Source organism: Sparus aurata, chromosome 7 (genome assembly GCF_900880675.1).
Source record: "Sparus aurata chromosome 7, fSpaAur1.1, whole genome shotgun sequence".
Taxonomy (NCBI): Eukaryota; Metazoa; Chordata; class Actinopteri; order Spariformes; family Sparidae; genus Sparus; species Sparus aurata.
In genome coordinates this window covers 10,963,691-10,974,708 of record NC_044193.1, presented here as the reverse complement: position 1 = coordinate 10,974,708, position 11,018 = coordinate 10,963,691, and the positions used below count along the sequence as shown (strand labels likewise).

The window sequence follows — 11,018 nt, the reverse complement described above, 5'->3', positions numbered from 1 at the left end:
TGAAAGTGGCTTTCCTTAATGATGTTACTAAAGCAACTTGACTAATATGAACTTCTTACTCTCGCAGATTGAACTTTGGGATTCTTGAGAGAGGGAGAGAGGGAGAGAGAGAGGGGGCTGGAGGACGAGTGCATGCCATGAGCGGTATGCCCCACTGATTCTGATTACACTTAGGGCTATGAGCTGAGCTCTGCATTATGCAGTGGCGAGGGATTAGGCTTTTGCGGATGCAAATAAGTTGGATTGCTCAAGAAATTTCATTTGTAGTTTGTCCACTCGGCATGGTTTAAATCACAAATAGCCCGCTTCCCTCTCTGCCTCTCCTCCCACACTCTCCACTCTCATCTCATTCTAACGACGCATTGATGCACATGACAGTAATTATGGGTTTCGGACAGCAGCGGGTGCAACCTCTCACCTTGAAAATGCTTATCATACCGCATAGTTATTTGTGGAGGTTTCTCCTGTAATGCTTTGTGTGTGCGTGTGTGTGTGTGTGTGTGTGTGTGCGAATTTGAGAGGGAGTGAGACTGAGATTGACTGTCTTAATTCCATCTCTGCTAACACTTTCCCTAACACGTCCCTAATCCGACCGGCTGGTTAAAAGGTGCCGTACCTCTTCAGGGGGCTCCAGAGAAAGTCTTACTTACCACAAGATCCATCCCTCCAGCCGTCCTCTCACCCCCATTTGCACTACAGCTGCAAGACAAGACTCCCTCACAGTATTTTATTCTGAGGAGAGACCTTTTTATCCAGTGTCAAAGTCTCAGAGGAAGAAAGAAAAAAAAACCCCTATCATCAACCGCAGCCATGAATGGCACAGAAGGACCCAACTTTTATGTCCCCATGTCTAACAAGACTGGGGTAGTTCGGAGCCCGTTTGAGTACCCTCAGTACTACCTGGCCGAGCCCTGGAAGTACTCTCTTGTCGCTGCGTACATGCTGTTCCTCATCACCACCGCACTCCCAATCAACTCCCTCACTCTCTTTGTCACCGTCAAGCACAAAAAGCTGAGGACACCGCTGAACTTTGTGCTGCTCAACCTGGCGGTGGCCGACCTCTTTATGGTCATCGGGGGCTTCACGGTCACCCTCTACACGGCCCTGCATGCCTACTTTGTCTTAGGGGAGATAGGCTGCAACATCGAAGGATTCTTTGCCACCTTAGGAGGTAAGACACAGAGATGTTTGTTGGTGTATGATGTGTACAAAATGCTTTTGTTTGGATTTTGATTCATATAACTCTGTGTCACTTTTGTATTTGATATTTTTAACATTAATTTTGAGAAAGATTTGGCAGTAAACAAAGTTCTTAGGTCTGTCTTTTTACACAAGTTTAATATCCAGTAACAGGGCTATAGTGTAGTGCTTTGTTTTATTTCTTAGGAGAGATTGCTCTCTGGTCTCTGGTGGTTTTGGCTATTGAGCGCTACATTGTGGTCTGCAAACCAATGACCAACTTCCGCTTCGGGGAGAAACACGCCATCTTCGGGCTGGCGTTCACATGGATCATGGCCCTCACCTGTGCCGCTCCCCCTCTCCTCGGATGGTCCCGGTACTGTATGTTTCAGTGTCTAGACTGTGTCTGCTACAGGATATTATACCGTTGTTTATTTACTTCTGCACGCTTACTCAACGATCCAAGCGTAGTAACAAATGCTGAGTGTGATGGTGTTGATGGAAATTCTTAGATTTGGATTACATGTGTGAATGCAGGTATATACCGGAGGGAATGCAGTGTTCCTGCGGGATTGACTACTACACTCCCAAGCCCGAGATCCACAACACCTCGTTTGTCATCTATATGTTTGTCCTCCATTTCTGTATCCCCCTCTTCATCATCTTCTTCTGCTACAGTCGCCTGCTCTGCACCGTGCGAGCGGTAAGATCACCGCTGCCAGATGCAATGTTAATAATGAGGATGTGGTACCTTGTTTATCCCTGTAGAGAAATCCCTTTTTTTTTTTTTTTTTTTTTTTTTTTTACCTTTAGGGATGTTAGCCGAATCACAGAGCAGAGTCTCTGGAGATGCGAGGGATTTAATGGCTCAAGGACACTTCAGGAGGGCAGCTCATTGCCAACATGGCAGCTTATACCCTGGTCCTCCAGCTGGAGGGCAGTCTGCCTGCTCACTGTGCCATCCTGGTGCCCTCATTAATATAGTATAACGACATTGATAATGTATAAGCAGTCATGAATAGTTTAAACAGAATGCTGAGATTAAAGCAACAATATTTTATACTTTTATTCCAACGATACACAGTGGTGGAATGTAGTCGGGTACATTTACTCAAGTACTGCAGATAAGTGCAAATTTAAGGTACTTGTACTTTTCTTTTCAAGCCATTTTATACTTCTACTGCATTTAAGAGATAAATATTGTACTTCTTTAGTCATTCGTTACTTTAGAAATGCACACTGCTGCAAACAAACATACAGAACGAAGAGCCTTTGAACAACAGTTACACTGATAGTACAGGTGAAACGATTGATCAGTTAACCCATAAATGACGAACAACTGTATTAAATATCTCAAGGAAACCCCCCCCAACAGATTTTTATTTCTAGAAGTGGAAACAATCTTTGCTGTGGAAACTCTCTGGACACGTAGCTGTACATGGCGATATCAACATTTTCAATTTCATATATTTAACAGTTTTGGGGGATTTTGAAAACAATATAAAAATAAATTAAAATGTTAGGGGGAAAAATTTTAAATGCTGAAAAGGAAATTATAAAAGTTCACTTTGGACAGTTAACCAATTAGTCAGCTGAGAGAAAATTAATTGGCAGCTATTTTGATGAGTGTTTCACTTATTTTTCACCGAAAAATATGTTACACCAGCTCTACAAATTGTGGATTTGCTGCTTTTTGATATGCTTTCTTTTAATAACTGAAATGATTTTGAGGTTTTAACAATTAGTTGGTCAAAGCTTTGTAATCCTCATCAAGTTGTCCCTTTGGGCTTTGAGTAATTGTGATGGCATTCCCCATTTTATTTTCAGAATTTTGTGAAGAAAAAAAACATCAAGCAATCAAAGATGGAGAAAAAAATCAGCAGATTATAACTAAAAATAATTATGAGTTGCAGTCATAAAATGTAAGTTGCAAATGAGCTCCACCTCAACCAACTACATCAGTGAGTGAGCATGAGTAAAAAATTATCTTGGACACATTGTATGAAAAGATTACAGGCAAAATAGACATTTGGATTCTGCGCTGAATACTTTTACCTTTAATACCAGCACTTTGAAGACCAGTTTGTTTCTGGATTCAGTGGCATTAGGCAGTGAGGATGCAAATTGTGACTAACTGAACATCCCTCGTAGTACCCACCCTCCCCTACGATGGCCGCTAGAAGTGTGAAAAGCCCTCTCTATGGCCAGGGGTTGGTTTGTCTTTTCTAGGCTACTGCAGAAACATGGCGGCCTCTGTTGAAGAGGACACATCCAGGCACATAGACACTATAGATATAAAGGGCTCGTTCTCAGTTATCGAAAACAAAACGGTTTCACAAAATCTGACACTGGATCGTTTAAGTAACATGTTTAAGGGAGATAATATGTTATTGTTGTGTTCAGAGCTTGTTTCTGCTGCCCCCAAAAGGCCAAAAGCAATTGCTTTATTTCCAGTTTAAATCTGTTGAGGAAGTTATATTTTGAGTCTGAAACATAAATTAAAGACATATTTGCATATTTAATTGGAGAGTCCTACTTAATAATGATCAGTAAACTCGGTGAGTTTGTTTTACGGCTGCGTTTTGAAACCACTGCAAATGTAAACAGACCTTCACCAGGATGAGAAAACATGACTGATTGTTTTTTTTTTTTTTTTTAATTAATGGACTAACAGTGAAATCTAAAGTCACTCATTTTGCTTTGCTAATCCTGTGCTCTTTAATTTTGGTAATGGGCCGAGCCTTTTGTTTACTTTGGATCACAGATTAGTGCTTCAATAAGTTAATAACCTGCGTCTGCCTGTGCTCAGGCTGCAGCCCAGCAGCAGGAGTCTGAAACCACCCAGAGAGCGGAGAGAGAGGTCACGCGCATGGTGATCGTCATGGTAGTCTCCTTCCTGGTGTGCTGGGTGCCGTACGCCACCGTGGCGTGGTACATCTTCGCCAATCAGGGCATTGAGTTTGGACCAGTATTCATGACCGCTCCAGCCTTCTTCGCCAAGAGTGCTGCTCTCTACAATCCAATCATCTACATCCTGCTAAACAGACAGGTATGTGAAACAAATACCCCAATCTGTTTTATTGAGTGTGAAAGAGAGCTGTAGTTAAAGCGGGGGGGAAGTACATAATGTCAAGTACTGCACTGAAGTACAATTTTGCAGCACTTGTGTTTCTACTTCTACTCTAATAGATGTGAAGGTGTATCAGTGTGATTCTGATGTTTATGTTTTTCACACTCCAGTTCAGAAACTGCATGATCACCACGGTGTGCTGTGGCAGAAACCCATTTGGAGATGACGAGGCCGCGGCCGCCGCTGTATCCAAAACTCAGACCTCATCCGTCTCCTCCAGCCAGGTGGCCCCCGCTTGACCTGCACCCCCCTCCTCATCTCCCCTTCCAACGTCCCATCTGTTCCCGCACACCTCGGGACCCACCACCGCCAAGCAGCACTACGTTCTATTGGCCAATCCTCTTGACTTACCTCTCCATGTGTCTTCACTGTAGTGGCACAACTGCACCTTTGGTGGGACTGACATGGTCGAGAGCCAGCATGTGTACTTTCAATCCATTTAATCATGGAAAGTGTTCAGCTGGCTTCACAGAGTTTAACCCGGCACCAAGGGGGTGTTGTCCGTGTGATGATCCAACTGAACACATTCCAACTCCCCACCACCCCAAACACATGATAGGTGAAATACTCATCCAAGCAAAACACAGTGCGTGATCCACATCATCTCTTGTTTAAGTAATCATTGCAGCTATTTGTCCCCAAAATGCGCTTCAAACCATTCTTTTTATGAATACTTAGGCGAGATTAGTGATGAATATTATTAATTAGACGAGATTTTAAGACGGGGGCTGTGGTCTATCTGTCTGGTTGTTTTCTTTTGGCATCAACTGAGACATGAGTGTAAACAGATGGACCTGAAAAGAGCCTCTGCAGGGAGAAGGTGCCTACTGCAAGAGAGTAGATGTGTGTTTGTGTGTGTGTGTGATGTCTGAATGGATGTCAGAATGTGAGCGTATGTGCACTAAAGAGATATTTTGTTCGCTGTGTAAAGCTAGGATCTTGTGGAAGTTGTTCTGTGTCCTGCAATAAAAACAAAGCTAAATATCTGCACGGCTTTTCATTTACTTTCTGTTTCATGGGAACTTTTACAAGACTTTCTGAGAAGTTCCAGATGCTTGTTTGCGGGCTTTATGGTGGCAGGCCAAGAACTTAATGGTTCTCAAATGTTGTTAAAAACTCACCGTGCTATGTAATGCATTTAGAAATTAAACACTTCGAGATGTCGTACAATAAACATTATCATCATTGGACACTTTAAAATCCTAAATACTGTAATTTATTTCACAAACTCTGACAAGTCATTTGGCATCACAAATACAGTCTCTCTTCAGATTATATTGAGCTCTTATTTTTTTTTTTTTCCTCATAAATGTAAAGTTTTCCCTCTTAAATTGGTCAGAATCCAACATGGAAGTCTTTCGTTTAACAAGCACACTGATCAACATTTTCTATACTGATGCAGTTCTTCCCAGTGAACTACATAACATCTGATTTCATACATTTCTTTCTCCACTCCTCCTCAACCCATCATCAACCTGCAAAGCACATTGGGACTTATTGTTCAAAGCACCGATGGGCCGTCGGTCACCCAGTCTTCAGCGGTCACACCTGAGAACATTTGCAGGTTTTAGGAGATGGGAGGAGCTCATCGTGGTCCTTTCTACTCATCCTGATGAACAGGCCACTTGAAAGCATTATAACACATCTATAAATATTGCTATGGACAGTATAATACAGTACAGTGCATCATTGGCTCGTTCCCTTAAGAAAAAGGGTTCAGTGCGTTAAGATTGCCACCAGGGCTTAATGTAGTTCCCAGTAACTGTAAAGACATCCAGAAAAAGCCTAATTTCCAAGCTACTACACTTTCCCTCTAAAGCGTAGCTGAGCCAGACTGTAATTCTGTCCATGTCATAGGAAGCGATTTGGGAAAGTTGCTCAGCATTCCCAGATCAGAGGAGGAACACCTCGTGAAATGTGGGACGTTTGAGAGGCAGGTTTAAGTCCTTTTGCTCTGCCACTTTTCACACCTCTTAACAGCCTGTGGGAACAATAATGACACTTATGAAGGCTAACTCCTCAGTGGCCGACATTCCCAAGTAGCTATGCAAGTAGGAGAAAGGCAGCTGTCAGCAGGAGAAAGAGATGGCTGGTAGAGAAGACACTGGCAGGTTCAGGCTTCGCTGCAGCACTCGTAGATGTTGTCCTCCACGAGGGCAATGACCTGCTCGAACTTGTGGTGCAGCTGAGTGCGTCGTGCGGTGGGGTTTGCCTCCAGAGCGCTCACCACCTGAAGAAAAACACATCAACTTTCAGCGGCTGTCAAGCGTTCATGCATCTACATCTATCTGGGAGAGGGAGGAAATCAGCCACCTGCCTGGACATAGAAAGTTTTCACGAGAGAGAAGGGAGAGCAGCGGAGGAACAGCTGAAGTGCTTCAGCCTGCACGCATGCCTCCACACCACAAAAGCTCTTCGCTCTTCACATATTTACAAAACCCACATCTGCGCTGTTATTCATGCCCAATAGTTGTCACCGTGTCAGTGGGATTTATGGGCTCTTAGCAGCAGTGTGCTACCAGGCAGAGCGCACCGAGCTGGGACGAGAGAATAGGCAATCAGGGGCCATTCACAGAGCTCTGTGAATCAGAGTCTAAGCCCTTGGCCCACGTCAGTACAGTAGCATGACAGAGGAAAGCAGCTAAGCGGTATTATCACAAGGGTGCTCCATTAAGGCAGAGTCACCACTGACTAAGCCTCTCCTGAGAATAGTCACAGCAGTAAGGAAACATGGGGGAGGACAGCAACGGCTTGAAGGAGGCTAGTTCAAAGAGGAACATATGAGATATGAAGCAGCAACTTAACAGCGTCATTGAACAGATAAGGAGAAGGTAAACACACGGGCTGCTTGCTTAAAATGAGAGCTATATGTGGGCTGGAGGGCAGGAGGGGTCACATTTAAGAAAGAAGGTAGTTGTTTAGTATTCAAGGCTCTTGACAGACATGTTGAAAGGCTGTTTACAGTGCAATACATTTCTCAACATGTGCATGATCTTCCACGCTGATATGTCACGCTCTGATACCCATCTGCGAAACTGACTGAGGAGTCCTGGCTGTGGAAAAGGGCCGGTTCAAACACGAGCGACATATCTAATCTAAAATCAGAAAGACAGGTAAGTAACATACAAAACTCTTCTCTTACCTGGTTTCTGTATCTCTTGGCATATTTGTAGATTTCCGTCAAGGCCAGATTGGTGTTGAATTCATTTCGGTACTTCTACAGAATGGACAACAGGCAATTATATTACATTACATTTCAGAATAAAACATTAAGCACATACAGTTATTGCATGCTTCTGCAGAGCTTCCTGGACACTTTACTCACTCGTGACTCTTCAGCGAGGTGAGCATTCATCTCCTGCTCGCTGAGAGGAGGCATTTCCTGTATCTGTGCGTAGTAGCATTGCACTCTCTTCTTATACTCTGGGATCTCCTTGGCATACAGCAGCTTGTTAGTAGGGGAGTCCTGAAAAGAGCAAAAACACATTTCAGTCAGGAATATGCATTTTTAGTTTGGCTCATGTGGATGCTCTGGAACAAATCCAAGCTGGCTGGAACACACTAAAAACGTTCAAAATACGGCACAACTAATTTAAACTACCCTTTTTACTGCCTGACCCACTGCCAGGCTCTATATATGGCATAATGGCCGTCAGAGGGTTAATCAATAATTTAGCACTTGAATTCAGTCTTTAAAGAAGAGATTTGTACGTTATCGTACAGTCTGCAACTGGGTGCCTAAGATGCCCTAAAATGGAGCTGTTCAGTTGGACTGGATGTTATTTGTTGAAGACCCAATCTAAACCAGCCTAAAGTGAGACAATGGGGGAGGGAACAGTTTCCTTTCCGCACAACAGGAGACTCAAAAAACTCAGAGGCAGAGAAGGAACATTCCAGTCTAAACAATACTCCTTCATACCTCTGCCACTCTCGCCACAGTCACTTCAGGCTCTCGTGCTCATTCAAGCATGAACAAAAGTAGCGAGGCTAAGAGGTTGTGGGCATACTCTGGCTTTAGTGATGTCTACTGTTGCGAGCGAGAGAAAGGGACAGAGAGAAAGTAGGGCAGGGAAAAAGAGGCGGCCAGCCTCAGCTTTCAGCATCAGTGAATGTGCTTACAGCGCACCTTAATATTTCTATGTGTCATGAGTTATTTGTGTCACCTAATATGTGTGTTTGTTTGCATGTGTGTGCGCGGTAAAGGTGCAGGGGTGGGGGGTGGGGGGGTGGTGGAGAGGCTGAGGCCGCCGTCGCTCCTCCTGATAGGGAACCCTCTCTGTTCCTGTCCGCAAGGTCACTTCCTGCTGTTCACCCATCTGCCTGGTAACCCCCCTGTGACCCCGTGGCCCTCCATGTCTGCATCTCGCCAGATAAGAGGGTTTCCGTGGAAACAGCGTGCGTTGCTTCATTCCCTAACCCTCTCTCTCACCCCTGCTACGCTACTGCTAATCCAGACTCACGTACCCTTCACTGTCCTGTCTCGAGGCTATCACACACACACACATGCAGATGCACAAACAAACTACAGTAAACACACGAGGAAAAAACGCTGAAGTGTGTCATGCCAGTCTCCTTGACCTACAGGAGGAACGTGGCCATATCCTTGACCCTGTGACTCCACAATAGGTCCACAGCCAGATGTGACATGATAATGAGGGAGGCTGCATAAGCACTCATCATAATTGGAGTTTTTAATGTATGTCGTTGCATCCATACAGCAGATATATACCTGCCTGCATGTATATGTGAATATTGCAGCTGTGAGTGCACCAGATCCTTGGTACTAAACTGAAGTATATAAATCAGACGGTTTCTCAGTGAAAGAGGAGCATTATTTGATGAGTCCTCGGCTCTCTCCAGGGAGGAAGCCAGTCAGAGGGAGACAGGAAGCAGAGCGTGCTCAGGGTCACGGTGTCTGAGGGATGAGACGGATTTGTGAGCAGTGAGGACATTGACATGCAAGCGCACACACACACAGATGGACAGACAGACAGACATATGCGTGCCTGAACACACCCACACATACTCGCGCGCAGCACAAAAAAAGAGATCCCTGGTGCTCATGACCTTGGATCAGCCGACTCGGCTGAAATAACATGAGGAGAGGTAGAAGGAGCTGACAGTCTGAAGGCTTAGGGATGAGGGTTCACAGGGGGACCCAGGAGGTATGTGTGTGTATGCGTGCGTGTGTGTGTGTGTTTATGTGCATTAGATAGACAAATGGACAGATATATATAGACATATTCATAGATATACAACCTTTAATTAACAAGGTATTTAATCAGTTATCAGACTGTGAGGTGCATCTCCTCAGAAGGGTGCAGTGACAAGAAAGTTTAGAGAACATTTGTATTCCTGCTCTGAGTCATAACTCAGTCAAATCTTTACACAGAGACCTGATAAACATATCTTATTTTGATTAAGTGTAACTGACACTTCCTGATGAAATCATTATCTCCAATGACCATCAAGAATAAACATCAAAAATCCTTTAAAAAAGATGCTCCTTATGACTCCAGAACTTAACTAAGATTTATCCATTTTTAAATTGGGTTCGATACTAAAATAATCCAGTCATAGTAGTCTGTACATTCAGGGGTACATTGAAAACAGGAACCAGTAATAGCTAATTTGGCCTTACTATTAATGGTAATTCGCCAAAATGGAAACAAACTGAGGTTAAAAAAAAAACAGCCTATGTAGGAGTGTACACTGGTTTGCAGCCGTCTCAGTTTCATAGTGTCAGACTTTGAAAACCTCTGCGATAAACAGATAGGTAGATAGACAGACAGATAATCCCACCTTGCCGAGCTGCAGGTCAGAAACGGAGCAGGCGTCTATGAAGGCTTGGGCGATGACAGACAGACAGGCGTCCATGTGATCCGTCTTATCAATGTCAAACACAAACTGAGGATTCTTCAGGATGTTCACCCAGAAACGCAGAGGTAAACTGCAGGGGGAAAGATAAGCTTTTTAAAGCCTTGCACTTTGCACAGTGAGGCGGCCAAAGGGGACTTTAATCACAGAGTTGAGTCGTCTACCTGTTGGTTTTCCAGATGTGCAGGGTGTCTGGGTCTGTGATGCCCCGTTTGTCTGCCTGCTCCTCAAGGAAGTCAAAGAAGTATTTGACAGCCAGAGGGGGGCGGTCCGGAGGGATGCTGAGGATGGCTTGAAAGAGGTCATCCAAGAACTTCTGAAGAGTTCCCTGTGGAGGAAAAAGAAAAAAGGCGGCTCATACATACGCAGAGACATGGTTTCATGGGATGTGGGAATTTCTAGATGGCTCCTGAGGCTAATATAGGCCATAAAAACAAGAAATAGAAAGATGACTCAGATATTGAGCTGTAACCTAAGTCTCATTGTAGTGTAAACAAACAGTCTTGTGTTCACCTTGGTCGACAGCAGACGTGTCAGGTAGATTTCAGGGAGGACCTTCTTTCGGTGGCTCTGCCTGTGTGACTTCCTGTTCTCCATTAGCTCATCATGAGGTAGGACCTAGAAAAGAAGAGGCCAAAGATCAACACGTTGTAGCAATAAATCCCCCTCATAAGGGGCTAAATGAATGCTCCACTGTCTTAGCTGTCACAGTTCTAAGAGTGGAATTTTCTGTTTCTTGCATTAGACACATGATCCAGAAACCACATCAGGGTATTTTGAAACACTAAATAATACACAGGATTGAGGAACTGATGGGAGTTGGGAAATTCTC

At 44.1% G+C, this 11,018-nt stretch overlaps 2 protein-coding genes across 2 annotated transcripts in view; one reads left to right on the top strand and one right to left on the bottom strand.

Moving 5' to 3' along the window:
* The first annotated feature begins 565 nt into the window (after window positions 1-565).
* exorh (extra-ocular rhodopsin) lies at window positions 566-4,932 on the top strand. The gene is made up of 5 exons (XM_030424257.1): window positions 566-1,171; window positions 1,387-1,555; window positions 1,717-1,882; window positions 3,989-4,228; window positions 4,420-4,932. The coding sequence occupies exons 1-5, from the start codon at window positions 811-813 to the stop codon at window positions 4,546-4,548; spliced, it is 1,065 nt and encodes a 354-aa protein (XP_030280117.1). The 5' UTR covers window positions 566-810; the 3' UTR covers window positions 4,549-4,932.
* Window positions 4,933-5,502: 570 nt separating this feature from the next.
* The window catches only part of plxnd1 (plexin D1), a 70,033-nt gene continuing 64,517 nt past the window's right edge, over window positions 5,503-11,018 (bottom strand). Inside the window, exons 31-36 of the mRNA XM_030424253.1 lie at window positions 10,700-10,804; window positions 10,351-10,514; window positions 10,112-10,259; window positions 7,635-7,775; window positions 7,452-7,526; window positions 5,503-6,539 (exon numbers count right to left, since the gene is read on the bottom strand). Coding sequence (XP_030280113.1) covers window positions 6,423-6,539; window positions 7,452-7,526; window positions 7,635-7,775; window positions 10,112-10,259; window positions 10,351-10,514; window positions 10,700-10,804 — 750 coding nt within the window. The 3' untranslated portion in view covers window positions 5,503-6,422. The remainder of the gene's footprint in view (window positions 6,540-7,451; window positions 7,527-7,634; window positions 7,776-10,111; window positions 10,260-10,350; window positions 10,515-10,699; window positions 10,805-11,018) is intronic.

Bases quoted from the DNA above. Each gene is read 5' to 3' on its own strand.
- exorh (XM_030424257.1), top strand. From the start codon at position 811: ATGAATGGCACAGAAGGACCCAACTTTTATGTCCCCATGTCTAACAAG. The intron at 1,883-3,988 runs GTAAGATCACCG...GCCTGTGCTCAG, and splicing joins TGCTCTGCACCGTGCGAGCG to GCTGCAGCCCAGCAGCAGGA. The intron at 4,229-4,419 runs GTATGTGAAACA...TTCACACTCCAG, and splicing joins ACATCCTGCTAAACAGACAG to TTCAGAAACTGCATGATCAC.